Source organism: Carcharodon carcharias, chromosome 15 (genome assembly GCF_017639515.1).
Source record: "Carcharodon carcharias isolate sCarCar2 chromosome 15, sCarCar2.pri, whole genome shotgun sequence".
NCBI lineage: Eukaryota > Metazoa > Chordata > Chondrichthyes > Lamniformes > Lamnidae > Carcharodon > Carcharodon carcharias.
In genome coordinates, this window is record NC_054481.1 from 45,159,021 (window position 1) to 45,183,716 (window position 24,696).

The following is a 24,696-nucleotide window of genomic DNA, read 5'->3' on the forward strand; positions in this document are numbered from 1 at the left end:
TTAAAGAGTCCAGTGCAACAACCCCGTACTGTCCATCTCCTCCAATATTTTTTAGAACTAATAAACAAGTGTTCAAAGAAAATTAAACCATTTTTTAATGCCGTTATGATTGTTCCCTTGGTTGCACACAGCAACATCACAGACACCTGGACAATCCTGGAGCATTGGCAACTCTTATTTCATGTGCCTATGCCAATGTGTCAGCCAATTGCAGGTACACAGTGATTAAGATGCCTTACCTGCCTATTTTGCCCAGTTTTCTCCCACCTTCAGTGGCTTGGCAGATCCGTAGGCTTTCATTTCTCCCATCAGAACCATGTACTACTTTTTGTTTTGTTACATTGTTGCTATCAAACTATAAATGGGATAATTACCAATTAATATGCTGAGATTGACCCCAAAAACTGTTTATAGGTGTGGGGTGAAATCATACTGCATCATAATTATATGTAAAGATGTTGCACGTTTGTATGAAATCTGGTTGAAAATAATGAAAGAAAGAACTTGTATATAGATAGTGCCTTTCATGACCTTTCAACATTCCAAAGCACTTTATGGCCAATTAAGTATGTTTTGAAGTGCATTTACTGTTGCAGTTGTAGGAAGTGTGGCAGTCAATTTGCACACAGCTTGGTCTCACAAACAGCAATTAGGTAATTACCATATCATTTGTCTTAGTGATGTTGTTTGACAGAAAAATATTGGCCAGAATACCATGGAGAACTTCTCTGCTCCTCTTCGAAATAGTGCTGCGGGCCACCTGAGGAGACAGACAGGGCCTTTGGTTTAACAAATCAGCCTAAAGGCAGCACGTTTGACAGTGCAGTGCTGAAGTGTCAGCCTACCTTGTGTGCTGAACATTACCATCCTGTCTGAATTGCAGTCAATAGAATTTCACATTAATGTATTAACATGTTTGAATGATAATATCGGAGCCACAACTCCACCTCAATAACCTGGGGAGGCACATTCTGCTCAATGTTTTCTAAACAATATGAACTATTCACTAGATGGATTCTTGCATGCGCTTAGTACAGTAGACGAGAAAACAGTACAGAGAGGAGGACAAAATCCAATATTTCAAAGTTGTTATTTACAAGTTAAAGTCTGAAGGAGTTACAACTCATACCTAAGCTTCACTGGTAATCTATTTTAGGGTGGTGAGACTCCCAATTTTTTTTTTAAAACCACTGAGCCCACCATCTCCACTCAACGCAAAGGAGACAAGCTCTCAGTCCAATAAGAAAACAATTCTGCATGCAGACATGAGTAAATTCATACTGTAGTCAGGATCCCTGTCCCTTCAATATTCTGTCATGTCAATATTCTTTTTATAGAGCACCTTCCAGATACTGGCACAGATAGTAACTCACATGCAATTGACCCATCAGGAATATGTCTTGGCTGCTCACACTAGCTTCAGAAAAACTAGATTGAAGTCTCTCTGGAACTCCAGTATCTTTATAAGATTAATCACACCCTCCTAATGCGATGCCATTATGTCAATGCATTCCCCCTATATTCGATTAACCTCCCTTCAATGGGTTGCTGTGTGTTTCTTGTTCATTGTGCTCACTAATGAGAAACTATCCATTATCGTCTTCCTTTCTTATCTCCTTCAAAAACATCCATAACTAACTCTTCAAGCTGGTTAATCTGGCATTCTTGTAACGATCTGGCTAAATTTCTCAGCTCTTTTGCATGTGCTGTTGGTGAGGTAATGCCCTCCACACTCCACTTTGTAACATATTCTTGCAGTTAGTGCAGAATTAGTCTTTAATATATGCCCATGTATTTTATATATTAAGCAAAACTTCTTGTGGCTGTTCCATCTATTCTTCCAATGGGCAGCATAGTTTCTTTGGGTGAGTATGCAGGATGGAAAGCCAGCAAGGAACACCTTGGATTAGGACAGTCTGGGGGCGACAATGAGGGTTTCAACAGCAGTTGGGCTCATACGTGATGTTACAGAGGGAGAAGTTGTGGTCTTTATGATGGTGAGTTTATTTGACTGAAAACTCAGCTTGGAGTTGCAAATGAAAAATTATTCTCCCAGCACCTGTGGGATGCAAATAGACATGAAAATCCAGCAATCTATTAGGCTTTTAAGGTCCTGCAACTTCTTTCCTTAAGTTTCCAATTTTAAATGTTTAAATGGAGGACAATTAAAGAGATCACTTTATAATATCTGGGCCGCTGATTACAGCACAAGATTCTTACAAAAAGATTTTATTATAGAGGTGAGGAAAAGGATATGCATTCATAATGCCCCTTTCAGAGCCTCAATGCCCCAAAAGCCTTCACTATGAATGAAATATTTTTTGAAGTATAATCATTGGTGTGATGTAGGAAATGATGCAGCCAATTTGCACACTCAGAGCTCTCCTAAACAGCACTCTAACAATGACCAGATAACTTGTTTTTAGTAACATTGAGCAATAACTATTGGTCAGGACACTGGAGATAACTCCCTCCTTCTCTTCAAAATGGTGTCATGGGATCTTTTATGCCCACCTGAGGGAATAACGTAGCATTGGTTATTGCTTGTAAAAACCACGTCATTTGTTTATTTGTCGTGCGGATTATAACTGTGTCATTGAACCATTTCAAAATGACTCCAAACTTCATGGAGACCCAGTCATTTGTAAGATCTGTGTCAGTGGAGTTTCCTAATTGTTTCAAAACAGTAGCTAAATGTTGGAATGCAAATATGTTAGAACTGTTCATTACTGTAACAGCGTTACTTTGCGTCAATCACTTGCCAAACCGCTGGCTGTCCCCATCCCAGACTAAAGAAATCTGATGATATGAGCGAAGTAATCTCTTGAATAGCTCCCCTCTGTCTCCTTAAACTTGAGCCTGTCCATTCTGTTCGTTCTGTTCATCTATTGCCCTGTGCTCACTGACCTACATTGGTTCCCAGCTGGTAACACCGTGTTTTTTAAAAAAAAAATTAATTCTTGCGTTCGAATCCTTTCATTGAACTCTGCTCCTCCCAATCTCTGTAACCTCTTCCAACCTTAAAACCTTACGAGATCTATGTGCTTTTCTAATTCTGGTTTCTTGCACATTCCTGATTTTCATTGTTCCACCATTGGCAGCTAGGCTTTCAGCTGCCTAGGCTAAGTTCTGGAATTCCCTCCATTAACCTCTCCACCTTCTCTATCCCTCTCTCCCCTTACCCCCTTTAGACATAGTTTTTGGACAAGCCTTTGCTCACCTGCCTCTAATGCCTCCTTATGTGGATGTGTGCCAAATTTTGTTTGATAATCGCTCCCGTGAAGCACCTTGGGACGTGTTACTACATTAAAGGTGTGATACAAATGTAAATAGTGTTATTAGGTTCTGGCCAGAGGGGTGAGTACTCATCTTCCAAGTACCTGATATTAATTAGCAACAATGGAAAGCCATGGTCAATTTTAATCTGTGGTGCTCAGAAAATAAACTCAGTCTGACTGCTAGAAGGCCACCTGCAACTGATATGGAGGAATCTATGATGCCTGCTTATTTTCTTTTCTCTGGGCAGTTGTACTAGAACATGAACGTGGCCAAACATGTAGAAGATTCCCTTCAGAGGATATCAACCATAGCTAATTGGTACCACTCTGGACTCATGAGTCAGAAGGCCATGTGTTCAACTCCCACTCTGACAACTCAATGCAATAGTGAGAAGGAGCTGCATTGTTTCAGTTTTGAATGAGATGTTAAGTGAGGCCCCATCTGCTCTCTCAATTGGATGCCAAAAGCCCCATGGTGCTCCTTCAGAAGTTATATCCCTTAACCAACAAAACTAAACTTATAGTCATTCATCTGATCCAAGGTATCTGCTCTCGTCTAATTCTGGTCTCTTGTGCATTCCCAATTTTAATTTCTCCATCATTGGCTGTGTCTTCAGTTGCCTGCACAAAAGCTCTAGAATACTCTCTAGACCTCCTGACTCTCTACCTTACTGTATGCCTTTAAAACCAAGCTTTTCACCGTCCAACCTAATACAGTATCTCGTTATGTGGCTCAGTGTCACATTTTGTTTTATAACGCTTCCATGAAACCCCTTGGAGCGTTTCGTTACATTAAAGGCACTGTACAAACATAAATTGTTGTTGTTGCATTATTGTTTGTGAGACCCTTGCTGTGCCTGATTTTGGCTGCCATGTTTCCTATGTTACAACTGTGCCTAAGGGTAAAAAATACTTCATTAGCTGCAAAGTGCAAGCCGTTATCTCTGCACGGTTGCAGCCGTTCAGAGGATGTTGGGGAACTTCAGTTTCTGCAGAAACTGCAGAATGATGACATACAGCAGCCGGGGCCAAAGCTTGTGGCTGCCTGGTCAGGGTAGAGGAAATGATAACCAGCTCCCTGCTAGCTTCATGTACAGTTTTGTTTGCTGAGCTGACAGAATTCTTTTTACTCTTGTTAATGCTGCATACAGAATGGAAAGGGTTTAGTGTGTGGCAGTGAGACAGCAACAAGCCCTATTATTAGTCCTTGATTTTAAAGTTCTCATCCTTGTTTTCAAATTATTCCTTGCCCTCTTCCAGCCCTGCAATCCACTGAGATCTTAGCACACATCCAATTCTGACTTCTTGCACATCCCTGATTTTTGGTCATTCCACCATTGGCAGCCATGCCTTGAACTACCTAGGCCCTAAGCTCTGAAATTCCCTCCTCTCCATTCCTTCCCTCTGCCTCTCTATTCGTTTAAGACACTCCTTAAAAGCTACCTTTTGTTCAAACTAATGTTCAGCTGTCCTAATGTCTTCTCAAGGCTCAACACCAGACTTTGATAATGCACATATGAATATTTTACTAGGTTAAAGGTGCTATATAAATTCAAATCGCTGTTGTTATCCTCTACCAAAAGGACTGGAACTCAATGAGCAGAAGGAACTTTCTGGTATCTCAGCTGAATGTGAGTGAAGGTAGAGGGTGTGGTGATGGAGAAGATTGATAAGGATGATGCTGACTCCTATCTTCATCCAATGTCCACATAGTCACACTTTTAGCTGGGGTCAATGGGAGGGCAATCAGGGGCAGGAACTCCGACTGACCTTGGTAAAACCAGAACAGGCTAAAGGCAATGGCTCTGATGCCTCTGGTAAATGTTGGTTAATTTAAGAAAAGAACTTGCATTTGTATAGTGCCTTTCGTTAATTTAGAATATCTCAAAAAAAACTTCATTGAGCTGTTAAACCTTTTAAGTGTAGCCCCTGCTGTAACATAGGAAACGTGGCAAACAGCAAGCTTCCACAAACAGGAATGTGATCATGATCAGATTATTCAGTGATGTTAGCTGAACCTCACACCTTCCTGCTCTATAAGGCTCAACTACTCATTGTATTAGCCAGCTGAGCATTAAAGAAGCCTTAGTTTACTACTTTTCTGACTGAGTCAGTGGGAAAATCTCATGAATATTTGTGTAGATACTGGACTAATATGATTACTATATTTTAGTTACTTGTCAATTATTTCATTAATTTTTAATTTTTTTCCCCCAGGAATCCAAAAATCTGGTTAAGTGGCAGAAACTACACCCATAATTTCATATTCCTTTAAAATCCCCTTAGTAAACTCTTTAATATCTTGAAACAGATAAATAATTAGGTGCACAGGGCACAAAAGGTGTTTGCAATAAAAGGCATTGCAGTGATTCATGCAGCCGGGAATACTGTTCAAAGAAAGGCTTTGTTTTGAAGTTGCAAAACTTCAGTAGGAGGAGGAATATTAACTGTGTTAAGTCAAAGGGACCTGTTTGGGAATTTCAATGTTTTTCTAAAAAAGCATACTTTATTCTAGTGCTAATGTAGTTGGTTTTCTCTCTGCTTTAGATGATGTAGGACATTTTAGAGATTTAGAATGGTAGAGCCATCACTGCATTTTATCATCAGTACACTTGGGTGTTAAGCTTAGTTCTGTTTGTAGTGGATTTAATTCTGAGTCTAAAGTTTACCTGTTTAAGCCCATTTGAGAGATTTGAGCACATAATCTAAGCTGGCACTCCAGTGCAATACTGCTGTACTGTTGAGGTTCCCTCTCTAACAGGTGAGATGCTGTGTCAAAATCCTGGATCTCCCTCTCTACCAGCACTGTGGGTGTACCTACACCACAGGAACTACAGCGATTCAAGAAGGCAGCTCACCACCATCTTCTCAAGGGTAATTAGGGTTGGGCAATAAATGCTGTCCCAGCCAGTGAAGTTCACATCCTGTAAATTAATATGGGGGGCAAAAAGTTCTTGGCTTGGCTTAGCTTATCTGCTCTTCTAAGGTACTATTTTGAAAAAGAGTTGAGGAGTTCTTCCTAGCGCCCTGGCGAACATTTAACCTTTGTGCAAAGGTCAAACAGACTTGTTGTCCGTAGGATCCTGCTGTGTACAAATTAGCTTCTTTTGTTTCCCACATTAAAACAGTGACTGCATTTTAAAAGTGCTTCATTGGCAAGGCATTATATAAATACAGTTTTCTTTCTAAGCCAACATCCAACTATGTTTTGGGCATTTCATATGTTGTAGGCCTCTTGTATATTTTACCTCGATCCTCCAATTTGAACCATAGGACACAACATTAGGTTGGGGGCGGGGGCGGGGGCAGGGGGGAGCATAGAGGTATTGTTGCTGAACTAGTATTCCAGAGACTAGGGCTTGAATCCCACTACAGCAGATGATGAAATTTGAATTCAATAAGAAAAAAATCTGGAACTAAAAGTCTGATGATGACTATGAAACCATTGCCAATTGTCATTAAAAACCCATCTGGTTCGCTAATGTCCTTTAGGGAAGGAAATCTGTTGTCCTTACCTGCTCTGGCCTACATGAGGCTCCAAACCCACAGCAATGTGATTGACCCTTAAATGCCCTCTGAACAAGGGCAATTAGCAATGGGAATAAATGCTGGCCTAGCATCCATGAACGAATGGAAAAAAAAATGTCTTGCACTTGAGACCAATGAGGAAACAGTTGGCTATGATACTATCATGAAACCCAATTGCACAACATTGGCTAAATTAAAATGTACAGAATTTTTTTTTAAAATGTGGAAACAGCAAGGAAGTGGGATAAATTTGACACTATCAAAGAGCTGGCATAGTCATGATGGGCTGAAGGGCCTCCTTTTATGCTGAATGACTCTCAGATTTTAGCAGCCCCTGGTAAATGCCTGTGGTGAAAGTTTGTTAGTTAATTTAAGATGAAAAGAACTTGTATCTGTATGGTGCCTTACATGACTTCAGAATGTCTCAAAAGGCTTAACAGCCAAATGAAGTATTTTTTTGAAGTGTAGTCACTGCTGTAACATAGGAAACGCGCAGCGCACATGGGCTAGGAAGCAAGAAGGGGGCTGAGTCAGAAGGGCTCTCCAATGCAGTCCCTGTGCAAGACCATTTTCTGAGAGGCAGGAGTAGCAGCTTGGTTGCTCACCAACTGGCGTCTAGCTGCCAATTTAGATAATTAAAGAGTAAATTGACAGTCATTTTCCCAGGCTGCTGGCAAATAGAGCAGCCCCTCCCTGATGTGTGGGGAGGCTGCCAGCTGCATAGCTCTCCTCCTGCTGGTGGGCTTTCGCATCCCGAGACTCCACTGTCCGAGGAGGGAGGCCCCGGTGACAATGGCAGCACTCACAGCCCTGACGCTGGCACTGGAGAGGTTTCACCAGGGGCCTGCCTGGCCCCAGCACAGGGGCATTTTTTTTTTACTTTCTTTTCCAAGGATGCTTCAAAATGGAGATGCCCTTCTGGTCTCGTTGAAGCATGAGTAGCGGCTACCTCCATCAGTGATGGTGCTAAGGCTCTGAAGCTGCCAACCCTCTGGGCCTGCAGCATGGACTGCCAGCCCTCCATTGTTAATTGGGCAGAGGGCCGAGAGCTTTGTAATCGGCTTCCTGCAGGAAGATTACCACCGCCGTGACATTGACCACCAGAACAGGTTCAGGGACCCATGTACAGTCCCATCAAGAGGACTCTCCCTATGTTGCCAAAAGGTTGCGTTTGCTGCCAGTGCCATGCATTCTTTGTCATACTGTTTTACCCCATGACATCATTGCGAGCAACGGAGTAAGCAGCAGCCAGGAAATTCACTCAAACTAAAGTTTCATAACAGCCTTTGTGTTATCATGATTATTTAACTTCAGACTGACACTTCTGAGTAGTCTTCTAATGTTTGGTAATGATTCAAATGCTATGCATATTTCAAATATTCTCTCTGTGGGGGATCCAGAAAAAAAAATAAAGAATCTGATGTTTTGGCGGTTATAAATAATCAGTGGTTATTCTTTCCTCTTCGTTCAGACAGTTGAATTCTGTTTACTAATTGCTGCTCTATGGATTATGCATTAATGTTCCTTCAAACTTTGCACATGATTGCTGTGTGAAAATTTAACTCGCACTTTCCATAACATTATGAAGACAGAACAAGGAAAGACAAAGTACAGTTTAATAAGGTATCACTGGACAAAAGGAATGTGGTGGTTTTAATAAGAAACAAGATGAGGAGGGGGAGCAAAACATTCAGGTGAAGCTCAGTTTTTATGAACCACATTAAAGATTGAAATCCCCTGCGTTCAGCTCCACGTAGATTTCGCAAGTGGGGATGTTTGACATATAGATGAGAGTGTGAAGGTAAGGCGCTCTGTCACAATGCACTCTTGCTAAAACTATACAATTATGCACTGCAAAACTGTGCAATAGAGGCCAGCATGCACCTTCCAAGTTAAACTGTATTTTTTTTTTATTTCCTGCAGAATCTGAGTAAGATCCAGCCAGTAAAGATGGGTATTGGCAGCCATCTTGTGTTGGCAGGAGAGAGGCTGGAATTTTCCTGACACTATGATTCTAGCTTCTGCTGTCCTGCCTAACAGATTATTTCAAAGATTTAATACGTTTCTGAGTTTTAAAAAAATGCTTTCTCTGCATTAACAGTGGCAAAAAAGTCCCTATGGTAGTTTATTCAAATGAATTAATCCATAATTGAGTTGCCAGCAAAATAGCAGGTCACCTGAAAATAATGAGATAAAAACAAAAAAAAAAAAACTGCGGATGCTGGAAATCCAAAACAAAAACAAAAACAGAATTACCTGGAAAAACTCAGCAGGCCTGGCAGCATCGGTGGAGAAGAAAAGAGTTGACGTTTTGAGTCCTCATGACCCTTCGACAGAACTTGAGTTCGAGTCCAAGAAAGAGTTATATTTCAACTCTTTCTTGGACTCGAACTCAAGTTCTGTCGAAGGGTCATGAGGACTCGAAACGTCAACTCTTTTCTTCTCTGCCGATGCTGCCAGACCTGCTGAGTTTTTCCAGGTAATTCTGTTTTTGTTTTTGACCTGAAAATAATGTTGATTTCTGCCAACATGGCGTTTGAAATTTTCAGGGCCCTGGCGAAAGTTCTGGTCCATAACCTCAAGCAAATTGTATTCTGGCAGCCACACCGACCTTCAGTTTCTTTATGATTAAAACTTCTCTCAACAACCTCACTCATTGCTTTCATCTTTGGTCAAGATCGAGTTCCTGCTTCAGTGCTGAAGCAAGTTGCCCTTATTTGGAAATAAGATTGACTTCCAGTTCTCTTTCCTATAGCTAACTCATTGTTTGCAATTACAGTATGCCATGTCTTTGTTCTATAATGACTGACTTGGTATGACACACCAAACGGATATTAGAAGGTAAATAACACAGCAACTGTATCTCTTTCTTGTACTGAAGACCTGTGGGGAATAAAATACATCCAGGCCATTAACTAGAAACAACCAGAAGCATTCAGATCAAAAGTCCAAGCTGTTTGACAACAACAGAAATCAGGCAGTCAGACTAGTCATGTTTTCACCTCCAGAACAGATTTTTTTTAACAAAAGGAGAATAGGCTTCGATTTGATATAATTCAGTATCCACATTACTAGATTAAATTGACAAAAAATAAAGGCAATGATGCTCAGAATCAGAAGTGCAAATGAGGAAGCCATTCATTTTACCTAGTTCTTTTTTCCATAGGGATCTATAGTCCCCTCATCACGCCATTTAATCCCCACTAGAATTATTCCAGAGTTTTTGTCTCCAATACCCAACCCAGAAGGCCACTCTACATGAAGTGTTTCATGAAATTAGTCCTGAATTTCCCTTTATCAGTTTGTAGCTATGCACATGCGGTGTGGTTTAACTTAAAATGGAAGAGGTCACAATTTTAATCCCAAACAGGTTACCGGTGGCAAAGGGCCAGCGCACCTCTGGCCTCACTAACTGACCTCCCAGGTCTGTTGTTATAACTCCCAGCTCTCCATTTAAAAGCTACTGGCCCATTTCCTGGCTGGCAGAGATGAGCAGAACAGGCAGGCTTTGGCCAGCTTCCAGCTGAGTGATGGGGTGGGGTCTTATGGAGGGTCTGAAGAGACAGGAGACCAAGGACTTTCCTTGTCAGGAGCAGAGGATCCCTGCTGGCAACACAATGGAAAGTTCTACATTTGCCCCGGAAGATTGACTTTTCTGTCTGTAGAGGTTTCCTATCTCAGGACCCAGTTAAAATATAGTTGGAGTTATATTTGCACCAATTTTTGAAGCTTCCACCTGTTTTAAATGGGCACCACATTCCTCTGCAGGTTAAAATTGAAAATGGGGCAGAGGGTCTGATTCTTGGCAGTTGAGTAAATGGCTCATTTTTTAACTGGCCACCAGCCAATTACTGCTAGACAAATAGAGTTAAAACCAATCCCATTTTCTTAGTTGACCCTTTCTATTTTGATGTTGTACCTATCACAGTAAGATCCCATTTAATTCCCCTCCTTTCAAAGTTGAGAGCCAATGCTTTTCTTCATAACCCAGTCCGCTAATTTGGGCTCAGTCACACTGTTTGCCTCCAAGGCCTTGAATGTTTTCTTTGTAAATTGGAAATCGGAATTTGAGGTGGAAATACACTCCAGTCATTTCATAGAATAGAAATGTCAGTTCAGGGCATGATTTGGTTTATAACTACTGTATTTGGACTGAAATTCTTTCACCATGGCCCTTTGCCAAGTTAACATTCACAGGACCTAGATTTGGCTAATGTTGGCGCCTGTTATAAATGCTAACTGTTCTTGTCTTGGCAAGTTTGTAGAATGTCCAGTGTTCTTAATGCTGCAAAGATTGACCTTGTGCATTCTACTAAATGTACAGGTCAGATTCAAACCGGACATGCAATAACAGCTTGCATTCATTGGGCACCTTTCAGTTGGAAGAAAACATACTTGAAGCTTTGAGCGAAGATGAGGAAAGAAATACAGCAGGCATGGGCAGGAGGTAGAGGAACAGAGAATTGAAAGGCAAGGGCAGGAGGTAAAGGAATTAAAGGAGGATTTTTCAAAAGCAACGAGAGAAGTAACAGGTGGGGCAAGGTGGGCCAATGGAAGGACCTGGGTAGAGAACTCCAGTGGGAGGGAGTGCAATGGCTGAACAAGTGATGGTGGGGCAGAAAAAGAAGAGAAACCTGGGGAGAAGAGGAGCAGGGAGTGCATGTGGAGACATGGGAGCTGATCACTTAGGTCAGATAAGGCAAAACTTCAGATTGGAAAACAAGGACAAGAATTCTGAAATCAATACATTGTGGCAAAGGGAATAGGTGGAGTTAATGTCAGAGGAGTGAAGAATGAATGAGGATGTGACATAGATAGTGTTTTAGGTCATGAATGTCTCTTTTGTTTGTATAGATCCAGTGTTAAATAGGATACTAGTATATTAAAACTCAGTATTGATACTTATCACTGGTTAATGCAATCACAATCCTTTTTGTTACATTTACAAACTTCACTATTCTGTTTTACAAATCTCCCAGTCAACTTTTTCGCCTCCTTTCTCCTAAAAAGAGTGTAACATTCTTTGACTTCTCCTGCCTTCCAGTACCAATGGCTTAAATGGCTGTTCTACATGAGAGTCCTGACAGTAAGTGATGGGGGTCACAGGTCAGGCAGTTAAGAGTGGCAACCCTCCTTAAACTCAAGGAGGGCAGCTGTCAGTGTAGTGTTATTATTGCCACTCAGCTTCATACCAGTTAAACAGGGGAACAAATTCAGGTTAAAAACAAAATATGTGGATGGCACACAAGTGTATCAACACTGTAAAAGGGAAAATTTGGGTTAAGATTTCTGGGTTAGGCGCTTTGTCAAAAGCTAGGATTCGCCTGATGTTTGTGGCTGTCACAAGTCAGTCATTGGAAAGGCTATGATTTCTACCAGTCCAAATTGTTCTTGTTCAAAATTACAAATTTGTGAAAAAAAATATTGTGAGCATTTGAAGGATACATTTAAATTTAAATTTTGAGCTCCCTGTGTTAACCCCAAGCAGTAATAAATGCATAAAATGCAATTTGCATTGTGCCACAATGAATTTGTAGGACAGTTGTCACAGTTCCCACAGAGATTAATAATTTTTAAAAGATATTTGAATTTCCAGCAATCTTGAATGAAAGGATCACACAATAAGATTTCATGTTTTAAGACTTTTACTGCAATAAACCCTAAAAGCAACATTTGCCTACAAAATAGTGTTTAGTCACTTGTACTGTAAACTACTGAAAAGTTTCCTCACTTAACTTTTAAAATGGCCGAAAATCTTCCCACCACAGTTATACATTGTGCTGTCCCTTAAGTTGACATTTTATTCTCCAGAAACCAGTTCCAAGTTTCTCAGGCCCCCAAGAACTTGCTTCCTTCTTCCTTTCCCAGCTGGGTAGCTTCAAATGCCAAAACTGACTTACATTGTGAACTTTACACTGGAAATTCCATCCCTCTAGGCCAAGCTAGGCAAATCTTCCAGCCTTGTTTAAGTCCTCACGAGCTTGGTCTTTTCAACCTGAGCGTGAGCTCTGTGTGATGAACAATAGAGTCAGCATTTTATCTACTTCAGGTGCAAGATTAGCTGTTTCTCTCTCTCTCTTTCTTTCAGATTCTTGCAAACTGATTTCTGACTGATTTTCAGGGATATTTTAGAAAACCTGTAACCTGATACTATAATGGTTTTCTATGGACTTTTCTCTTCCCACAGCTTGTCTCCACAGCAAAGTGATCACATGGGCCATATATCCAAGTTAAAATGCTGCTTAACCATCCTCTAGACCCCCAATTCCCTTCTATCTTGGAATTAGAGACAGTTCAATGTATAACCATTTATAAAACCTGACATTCCTAATACTCCCTATGAGACTTCAAGACTAACTGGATCAGTCAGCACAACTGCTCTTACTGTTGTCTGCAGGTGTGAACATTTTGCACCTTCTTCCGCTTTAACATTTAACAATGCAGCCATATAGGCTTGTTGTCAGGCAGTATTCAGAGCAGGTCACATGTCTCTCCTCATTCCTCCATTTTATCTAAAATTAAAGAGACAGTCTGAAAACATAACAATCTGATACATCTCATATTTGTAATACTTTGTCAGCATTTTAATCTAGAAGAGTTGGGAGGGGTAGTTTTTATATCAGTTTTACACTGGTGTTGCTTAATAATTAAGGGATTTAATAAATAAGGAATCCATGAATAACTCTTGTGGATTTCTTCTGTTTCTGTGTAATCACAGCTATGGAATTTGCCAATTTCCCAGCTTCCCTCTGTTGCCATAAACATTAACTCTTTGCAATGGTATGAGACTGGTGCCATATGGGAACTCTTGTGTGTCTAGTCTAAATATCCAATCTTCAAGTGAACCTTGGCAATGGATGTTGACCAGCAACTGTCCTCACCTGGTGTTATCTGAACAAGCAGAAATGGCAACAGGGGAAAACCTCCTAGACCATACGCTCCCACTACCTCCACCTGCCCCCTCCCCATTCTCCCCCACCCCCAATCGCAACTTCCGCAGACAGGTGACCTCTGGGAGGGGCAGATAAAGCAAGAAAACCCCAGAACAAATAAGGAAAAATACATGGAAAATTCCTCTCCAACAGCCACAGCTTCACTTCCTTTCCAGCGCGTGTCACTGGACAGTGATGGGATATGAAAGCTGTGGCTGATTTTTTTTTTTTCCCTAACCCAAGGGCACTGAAGCCAGTGTTGCACCCCAGCACTGCCCTGTCTTCGGTCAGTTTTATTTTCAGGAAATTTTATATAAAAATATAACACTCGAGCATTGCAGAAATCACAGGCTTTTCTCGCTTGCTATTGCTTTAAATAGTTGGAAATCCTGGAAACTATATATTTTTTAAACTGTCCCTTTTATGATCTGTAGAATAAAGTGAAGCACAGCACTTTTAACCCCAATATTCCAAATGAATTTCTCTAATTTTTAAATATGCATTGGGATGTTTACAATCAAATATATCAACAAACTCACATCTTGCCTAGGTGGTAAACATGGAGGATGTTGCGACTTGGCTGTTGGTCACCTCTGATCCTATCCCAGGCATGAATTAGAAGGTCCTTAAATGGCCTCTTGGTAGTACAGAATTTGAATACTGCTGAAAAGAGAGACATGTTGCTGAAGCTTTTCATCTTGCACTCATCAGGACAAATGCAAGAATGCCAAATTTCAAACGATCACGATTTATACTACAGAAGAAAAGGGGGCTGACTGAGTGCAAAATGAACCACTTCGATAACCTGGCTTCACTTTTTAGCAAGATCCTTGAATATTCAAACATCCAGAGTCCCACTTGGGAGGAGATGATAAACAAAACATCTTTTTGGGTAATGCCGTTTACTCTGAATCTATCCATGGATAGATGTTCCTTAAAAGATACTTCACAAAGTCTGTAAATAGTATGGTGCCTAACGGTGACTTCATTGCCAGCAGAATTCTTTGATGTTTAATAACAAATTTGTTTATGCGCAGTCACAACCAAGGTGATGAACATTTTGGGAACCTGCACCCTAATCCCTCAATATAGGGACTACACCCCTTTAAAACAACTGCTTTTATTTGCAGTTTGAGAATGATTTTATGAAGCATGTAAAATGCTTCGCGCGCACAATCGACCAAAAGGTCATGTTTGCATTATTTAACACCTGCTCCTTTAGCATCCTTGGCAATGGATGCTAACCACATTTAGGCCATCTTTCATGTAAAATCATACTCTACAAGTGTAGCAAATGGACTGCAACGCGCATTTGTGTCTTTAAGCTCTGGAAATCGCTGCCTTGCCAATGAAAAGGTTAACCCTAAATTGTGTGCTCCAGCATTAAAATATCAAGTGACAGCTTTTGTGGGTGTGAAATCTTATCTATATGTGCTAGGCACAAGGGACTGAACAGCAGGAAGTCCAGCACAGAAAACCCACATCCCTTGGCTAAGAGTTAAGGGCAGGGAATTCCTCTTTTAGCCAAAATGGAAGATTTCCTGAGTAGTTAATGGTCCATTAATGATGTTGAATAAACACAGATCTTTGAAACGTATGATTTGTTTAGCCTTTCATTAATGACTGAGAGGCCATTTGTCATTCGAAGGGAATTTTACCCGTAACCCTTTCCCATCCTCTTTTGAGTCCCAAGTCTCACATGCTCCTGCTCTGGAATATCTATATTAATGGCCAGGATTTTCTAAGAAATACATAGTATTTCATTGCACGTGTGTAGTTTATTAAGGGCACTGAGAAAAACCCAGCAAATTGGTTGAAATTTTCTAAACGGCACCAGTGTAGAGTTGCTGACCCTCCAATATTGACATGGAAAGTTTTCTGGAATAAAAAAAAGTAATCCCCCAGCACTGCTGCAGGTAACACCAGGGAGAAGCCATTGGGGAATTGTTAGGTTTTCATCTTCATTTAAACACCATTTATTCGCTAATTGTATAATATTGCAAATGGAGGGAAAAGGGTTTTTGATGGGATGGAGCAGTTGGAGGTGGGAGATCACATGATGAAACCTCCAATATTCCAGCCAGAGGTGGCAGCCCAGACACAGATAATAGTTGTTTTTCCCCCTATTGAGTACTCCTCACTGTGTTTTGATCCATTTACTATTTTGTTGTTTTGATTTTTTTTCCTGTTCCTTGCCTAGATCTACTTAGCATAGTAAAATAAACAAAACAAGATCTGAAATCTTGCAGCTCCACAATTACACCCCCCCCCCCCCCCCCCCCCCCATTCTTACCAAACTCCATCCCAATTCCCACTGTTAAGGACATTGCACTCAACAAGCCAATTCCATTTTGATAGATTAAGCATTCGGCTACCTTCTTACCATGTCCCTCAAACATCTCCAAGAATAGATTTGATTACCTCCTGAACCCAAGATGCCAACTCCTTCTATGGCTTTCTCTGCCAACTTGTTCCCCTTGTGTAAAAACAACTCCCTTCTCACCCTTAGCTTCCAGGTTTTTCAATAGTTTCCATGTATATTTGAACTCTTTACATAAGGGTTCCTGATTTGAATTTTGGCCTTGTCTTATGGTTTACATTTTCTAATTGCTTCCTCAGAAATTGCAATTTGCCCCAACAACCATGAGGTCCACATTTACAAGAAAGAAGGCTCCAAGTGGAGCAGGATTCACGAGCTGAAGGAGCATAGTGGACATGTGACAGGTGAGACACCGTACATCACTCTGTATGAGAACTAGTGCAAGACATCAGTGGTCATACACATTCCCTGTGTTCAGGACAGACACACACCTTAATGGTTCGTCAATGAAGAAGTCTCACCACAGGGCAGCCGATTTCATAGTAACAGTTGCTTGTAGTACAGAATTTGAATATTGCTAAAAAGAGAGACATGTTGCTGAAGCTTTTCCTCTTGCACTCATCAGAACAAATGCAAGACTGCCAAATTTCAAACGATCACAACAAATTGTAGCACATGAGAAAAGGATGCTGGTTAGTTTGCAAGTCAATGCTAGCTGAGGTGTTACCATGGAGAAAGCAACAGGGAGCTTGGGAATTGGCTTCCCAAGCTCCCAGGTAACTTTAATGAAAAATAAAGCACAAGGCTTGAACATATTCTCCTGCAAACAAAAGGAGTATGTTCAAGCCTTGTGCCTTTTTTTTAATTACCTGGGAGCTTGAGGAGCCAATATTTCCTTGTTGCTTTCACCATTGCAGCACCTCTTCCAATCAGAGTCATCTTGCAAACCAATCAGCACCCTTTTCTCCTGTAGTACAAATTGTTGTGATCATTTGAAATTTGGCGTTTTTGTGTTTGTCTTGGTGAGTGCAGGAACTAAAACTTTAGCAATATGTCTCTCTTTTCAGCAATATTTATTTCCAAAGTAGATGGATTTCTTGAAGCTGCAATGAATCTAAAATAAATTATAGTATTGTAGTGTTAGCAAATAAGAAAGGAAGAACATTACATTTGTATGGAGCTCTACACAACCTCAGGATGCCCCAAAGTTCTTCCAAAGTAAATCATTGGCTTTGAAGTGTAATCATTGTTGTAATATTGGAAATTTAGCAAAGACTAAAATAATAAATAAAAAAATAATAATGACCTTAAACCTGTCAGTATCCACAGAGGATTCTGCCCAATAGTTATACCTTCTCCAAGTTCTAGTTTTCCTTCAGTGTTTTTAAATTGTTACTGCCTTAATGCATGCACAGCTAACCGGTTTACTCATTACACAAGTATACTGCTGTATAATCTATATTGTACACTCCAACATAGAACATACATAGCAGAGATATTCAAGTATGACATACAAAGTATATGCAGGTATAACATATGCACAAAATACTTCAGTATAACACACAAACATGCCACATTCTAGCATGGCATGCAAGCATGTGTGAGTACAACATATCCACAGTCTACTTCTATATGAGTTACTTATGACAGGAATGCATGCTGCACATTCCACTAAGTAATTTGTATACACACACACAACTCCATTATAAGAATGGGGTATTCCATACTTCATGTGGAATATACAAAATAAAATTATTATAATGCAGAACCATATAATGTTCAAGACTGGGATTTGCTAGTAGTTGCTGTATTATAATTCAAACACTTGAGTAAACTGTAAAATAGAAATGCCTAATAACCTGATATGAGCCAAGTAGTGTCAGAGCAGCTCAGCTACATCTTCACTGTACACAACCTGCTTGGGTGCTCAGGATTTCATAGGATTATATAGAGCTTATAGCACAAAAACCAGGCCATTTGACCCAAATGTCTGTGCTTGTGTTTATGTTCCCCACAAGCTTCCTCCTACGCTTTACATCGAACCAGATCAAAGTATCCATATATTCCTTTCCCTCTCGTGCTGTTATCCAGAGTCCCCTTAAATGCATCTATGATATTCCCATCAGCTACTAGTGAGTTCCATGTTCTCGCCACTCTGGGTAAAGAATTTTCTGTTCAATTTTTTTTTATCAGATTTATTCGTGACTGTCTTATGGTCTTAATTATCCCTTTCAGTCAGTCCTAGTTACTTTTCTTGTGGTGCAGGTATAATAAGAACTGTAGGACGCTCTTGAGAATCTGTTCTTTATGCTTTGCGATCAATCTAATCTAATGCCATTGTTCTTGGATTAGGGATTGGCTGGGCTCCGGAGAGCAATCGAATCGTGACCTGTGGGACTGACCGTAATGCTTATGTCTGGTCTCTGAAGGGCAATGTTTGGAAGCCAACTCTTGTCATCCTAAGAATCAACCGTGCTGCCAGATGCGTGAAGTGGTCACCAAAGGAGAACAAGTTTGCAGTGGGCAGTGGGTCACGACTGATTTCCATCTGCTATTTTGAGCAGGACAATGATTGGTGAGTTTGCAATGACTGGACTAGGAAATTAATCTAAGAGTAGATATCGGATAGAGGCCCCTCTATTAATCAGTAAATCAGCAAAACTGAGAGGTTAGACAGTGGCTGGTGTGGGAACTGGCTAATATTATGCTAAAGATTTGTATTTATATAGCACCTTGCATTAACTCAGGATATCCCAAAGCTCTTTACAGCTAATTAAGTACTGTTTTGAAGTGTAGTCCCTAATTGTAAAGTAAGAAACATGGCAATCAATTTGTGCGCAGTAAGATCCTGCAGACACCAATGAGATTAACATATATGTTTTCATGACATTGAGGGATAACTGTTGGCCAGGATCCAGGGAGAACCCCTCTGAATAGTGGTTTGGGATCTTTTACATATACTTTAGAGAAGAAAGGGGGCCTTGGTTTAACATCTTATCTGAAAGAAGGTACCTCCAACAATACAGCACATCCTCAGTACTGTACTGAAGTGACAACTTAAATAATTTGCTTAAACCTCTGGAGTGAGACTTGAATCCACAGTCTTCTGACTCCAAGGCAAGAACACTATGCACTGAGCTACTGCAGACATTTACATCAGTGCAGTAGGGTTAATATGTTGCTTGAAGTATGAAGTGAGTCTTTCAAATGTATTCAGTATGTTATACCCCACCTACAAGTGCACGATGCTAAGAACTGGGTGTCTGAAATGGGGACATGTTTCATCACCCAGCACTAATATTCCTCATCCTGACAACTCTCACTATCCTCTCCAAGTTTTATTGTGAGGTCCAGTGTTACCTAAAACTATCACAATGTGAAATTCTTCAAATGTGATGTGAAAAGTCCTTCTCTGCATTGTTCACTGGCCGTAAGGTCTCTACTACTTCTACTGTTAAATCAGCAATGGGGGGTTGGGTGGTGGTACTGGTAGCTCCCCTTCAAACGCAGTCTGGCCATTGCTCGGAGCCTCCTCTCCATTGGCTTAGCCAAGGAGATTGGAAATGGCCTATGGGAGGAAATAATGGGCATGTTTACATCTGGGAGGACTGGGATAGCTTCTAGTCCTTTCACTGAATTTCAAATGCAGCCTCGATTGCAATCTCCTTTGTTTGATGGTCCTGCAGCAACTGGGTTTGGGCTGCTGAACCTAGTTTGTAGTGGGTTCTAGTGGTTCACTGCTTTTAATTAACACGAATGCCACTTAGAGCAGCTACAAGGATTCCTTGTAGGGAAAATGGAAAATGTCGCGCTAGTTCAGTAGAAGGTGCCCTTCTGAGTTTGGGACTGGACCACCTTGAAGTGGCAGAGTAGAAGATGCTTTACCCTGCATCCAGCACAATCAAACCTGACACTGGCGCTTGGTATCCGAAAAGGAAATTGCTCCTTTTCCCAGCACTAACATCCCTCAGCCAGATAAGGGGGGAGAAACTAATTTTGAGAGAATATGCTGGCACTTAGTGCCTGCTGTCAGATGAGGAGAAGCCCATTGTCCATGCAAACTGCACTCTCACTTATAGATGGAAATGTGTGTGTGTGTGTGCTCGTCTGGAAAGGAATGAAAGAAAGAAGCATTTAAAGAAAACCTGGATTGTCCTACTCCACATTACCTCAGGGTTTAATCTTATATGCTTATTTTACAGGTGGGTTTGCAAACACATCAAGAAACCAATTCGTTCTACCATACTGAGTCTGGATTGGCATCCCAACAATGTTCTGTTGGCTGCTGGATCCTCTGACTTCAAATGCAGGTAACATGCAGAAGATTTGATATATTTATCACTTCAAGCAAATTTGCAGAAATTGAAAAATTAATATTCAGTCTCCACAAATTGTTCGATTTCATAATCGTAATTCAATGATCTTCTTGCTTTATGAATTTTACCAGATAGTGAGGCCTGCAAGGAATTCATACTGTCACATCACTTGCCTCTGGTATTGATACAGAATATGTTCACGGTGCACGTCTGGACTATGTCTGCATCAGTGCTGTCCAATATGTTAGCTGCTAGCCATATCTGGCTAATTAGGAATGCATATATGGTTATATGCATTATAGTAAAGTAAAAAGTGATTCAAAGGACACAGAAATTGGACCTGTGGCACAATGTAGGCAGATGAACTTTAAAATTTGTGTGATAAAAGTAGTGTGTGACTTTTTTGATCATTGTGTGTTTTACTTCCTTGATTATTAAATGAAAGTGGATGTTTGAGTAAATAGACATGTATTGTGTGAGTGTTAATAAGGTGGTCTCTACTACAGTCAGTGCATGTAGCTAACATTGTATTGTAGTAGCTACACCTGTGGATAGTCAGTAGTTTTTGTTAGACAACGCCTTTATAAAAAACGTTCTTTCATGGATGTGGGTGTTGCTGGCGAGATCAGCATTTGTTGCCCATCCCTAATTGCCCTTGACTTACTAGGCCATCTCGGAGGGCAGTTAACAGTCAACCACGTTGCTGTGGGTCTGGAGTCACATGCAGGCCAGACCAGGGAAGGACAGCAGATTTCCTTCCCTAAAGGACGTTAGTGAACCAGATGGGATTTTACAACAATTGATAGTGGTCTGTCACCATTGCCATAAGATGCAGGAGCAGAAGATTACTGAATTATACCAGAAACAAAAACAGAAAATGCTGGAAAACTCAGCAGGCCTAGCAGCATCTGTGGAGAGAGAAAGCAAGTTCATGTTTTAAGTCCACGTGACCCCCCTCCTTTATTATACCAGATTTTTATTTATTGTGTAGCTACCATGGCGGGATTTGAACCCATGCCCCCAGGACATGAGCCTGGGCCTCGGGATTACTAGTCCAGTGACATGACCACTATGCCACCTTCCCCTGACTTGCATTCATAATTTTAAGATAATAAACAAAGTTTCCAAGTTAGGGAGCTAAAGGGATAGATAGAGAGAAACTAATTCCATTGGTTGAGGAGTTCAGGACTAGGAAGCATAGTCTAAAACTGAGAGCCAGAACTTTCAGGTGCACAATTAGGAAATACTTGTTCACACACAGGGTAGTAGAAGTTGGGAACAACAATTAATTGGCTATTAATTGTAAGAATAATTAATTTTATATTGAGATTGATAGATTTTTCTTAACTAAAAGTATCAAGAGGCAAAGGTGGGTAAATGGAACTAAGTTGCAGATCATTCATAATCTCTAAATGGTGGAACAGACTTGAGGAGCTAAATGGCTTACTTATGTTCCTTTATAATTAAAGTTTATATTTTCAACATTTCCCCTCCACTGAAATCATGTACACATCATACTAGAGAATACCATGTGTGTGTATATATAAAACTAAACTATATTGTGCATATGTTACACAAGCATTTATTGTGTATGTTACACTTGAACATCTCTGTCCCGTGTGTTCTACATTGGAGTATTCATTATTAATTATACTGGAAATGTGAATTTCATGTTTGTTGGGACAAATAGCAATTTCTGAGGAAGCATTTAGAAAATGTAGACCACGAGACAAGGCCAAAATAACAAATCAGGAACCGTTATGTGACGAGTTCAAATATATGTGGAAACTTGAAAATCAGGAAGTTGGAAGTGAGATGCAAATTGTTTTTTATACAGAGTAACAAATTAACAAAGAAAGCCATAGGAGGGGTGGGTATTGTGTGTTCAGGAGATAATTAAATCTATTTCTGGAGAAAGGTAGATGGCTGCATAATCTATCAAAATATACTAGGAGTACAATGTGCTCAATGGCAGTGGAATTGGGAATTTGGGAATGCAATAACTGGTGGAGTTGGAGTGTGCTCCCATAGACCAGGGCAATCCTTCAGTAATTCCATTGGGATTGCAGCTCTCAAAAGTGCAATGTTTTCACCTACTCCTGGTCCCTCTCTGAAAGAAAGAGTCATATATTTATGAAGTTGTTTTCAAGACCACCAGATATCTTGAAGCGCTTTATAGTCAATAAATTACTTTTAAAGTATAGTCACAGTTGTAATGTGGGGAAAAACAACAGGCAATATGTGTGCACTAATGTGAGAATGACCAGATAATCTGTTCCTGTGATTCTGCTTGAGGCATAAGTATTGGCCATGACATCAGGGATAACTCTTGGCTTCCTCTCTTCCAGCTCCTGATTTCCAAGTTTCCCCTCTCTGTGCTCTCCAGTCTCCCCCCTCCTTGGTTCTGATTTTCCAAATCAGTTGTTTCTAGCTATTGGTCATCCACTCATCACTGTGACTCCCTCTTTTCTCTTCCTCTCCCTCTGACCTGTTGCATCCAAGTTTTGTTGGTTAAAAATAGGTTGCAGTGTGTAAAACAATAAGCGTGTGCATTGAAGTCTATAATTCCACACTCTGGACAGTTGCTTTACATCATGTGCTATGGCACATTGGCTTTGATCTTCACGGTTGCACCAAGTTAACCTGATTTCAGCCAAGACATCATTAAAATTGATTTCAGTCATATGGAGCAGGATGTTGGTAGTGTTTGGGGGGCGGGGGTGGGGGATGTGGAATCGATCTCGGCTAGCTGCTCCTGATTGGGTATCTAGTACTGGACATCGGGGTTAAACACAGGTATGTGGAGCTCCACAGGCGAGCTATTCACCACTTCGGGTCACATGCCAAAAGCAACCAATTCATAGAGGTAAGTCCAATGAAGCACTGAAACTTTCCTGTTCTCTTAACCTAGTTCTGTTACTGTCTGTGGTTTTAAAATGAACACCTTGTCAAATGTCAGCAGCATTGAGTCTGCGATGGAAAACTCTTTTGAAGCAGAGCCAGAGTCCACATATTTGGATTTACCACAGCCCAAGTCCAGTTAGAATCTCAAAAATGCTTGGCAGTAGCTTGCTGTAAGAAGTAGTCTCGTCGCCAGCATTCTAACACTAACGCACTCTCATCGTCAGGATTTTCTCTGCCTACATTAAGGAAGTTGAGGAAAAGCCATCACCCACGCCATGGGGTTCGAAGATGCCGTTTGGAGAGCTGATGTTTGAGTCCAGTGGGACTGGAGGCTGGGTTCATGGAGTCTGTTTCTCCGACAGTGGGAACCGCTTGGCCTGGGTCAGCCATGACAGCACTGTGTGCGTCACCGACGCTAACAAGAAGACAACGTAAGCCTCCATTTTAATTCACGTGCGTTTGATATGGTTAACTTTATCAATAACACACATTGATGTACAAATATATTCCTAACAACATAACGCAGTAAGGTTTAATTTAATTTTGTGAACAAAATGTAGATAGAACATAGTGTCAAATAACTCACCGGTCACATTTAACATCAAATGCCAATAGTGAGCAGCCCCTTACTGTCCTTACATTGATAGTGGTCACATGGTGACAGGGTTAAAGATCACCTGGCAGTGGTGGTGACGTTCACAGTAGACCTTTTGACGTTTAATGTTTGCAATACTGCCCTCAGCAGGGTTTGTGCATGTCATAGCAAAGTGAGAGGCATTGATTCCAAAATCCACATGTTTTAATGCTGAGAGTCCCGTTGAATTGTGGTAACACACATATCATCAAATGTCTCCCAGTGGATATTCTAAACTTTCTATTAACGTACGGCAGCTCAAGTGAAAATGACCATTTAATTATGGAGTTAAAAAATGGACCTCATTGTGCCTATTCTTCTGACGTAACCATGGATATAATGTGTCCAAAGATGCCTGCAGGACTTCTGAATTGAAATTGAGTTGGAAAATTTCTCAGGAATCCCTAGCAGTCACCTAAAACAGGCATTTCAGGACCCTTAATGTCAATGAGGGCCTAACACCTGTTTTGGGACCCTTCAGAACATTGATGTCCCAAGAAGCCAGGCAGGCTGCAGGCTAATTCTGCTCAGCTTCATCCGGAGTGAGTACAGACTAAGGACTGGCTGCCACCATCATGGTAAGTTTTTTTTTTTTAGTCATTTTATTTAAAATTCACATGGAGCCAGGGAGAGCAGGATTGCTTCTCCCTGCTCCTCAGCAATCCTGTTGGTTCTGGTCTGTCCCTCCCTCCAGATGACCTCCTCTCCCATTTGACATTCACCTGAGGCTCTCGCCAACAAGGCTACCAGCCCAAATTTTGTTCTTACACAGCGGAAAAGCTGC

General features: G+C 40.8%; 1 protein-coding gene across 2 annotated transcripts in view; it reads left to right on the plus strand.

Annotated features, from left to right (window-relative positions):
* The window catches only part of arpc1b (actin related protein 2/3 complex, subunit 1B), a 42,540-nt gene that overhangs the window by 7,826 nt on the left and 10,018 nt on the right, over positions 1 to 24,696 (plus strand). For both annotated transcript variants that reach the window (XM_041207058.1, XM_041207060.1), the window contains 4 exons: positions 16,358 to 16,462; positions 18,411 to 18,633; positions 20,261 to 20,368; positions 23,503 to 23,709. In XM_041207058.1, the coding sequence (XP_041062992.1) occupies positions 16,358 to 16,462; positions 18,411 to 18,633; positions 20,261 to 20,368; positions 23,503 to 23,709 (643 nt within the window). The remainder of the gene's footprint in view (positions 1 to 16,357; positions 16,463 to 18,410; positions 18,634 to 20,260; positions 20,369 to 23,502; positions 23,710 to 24,696) is intronic.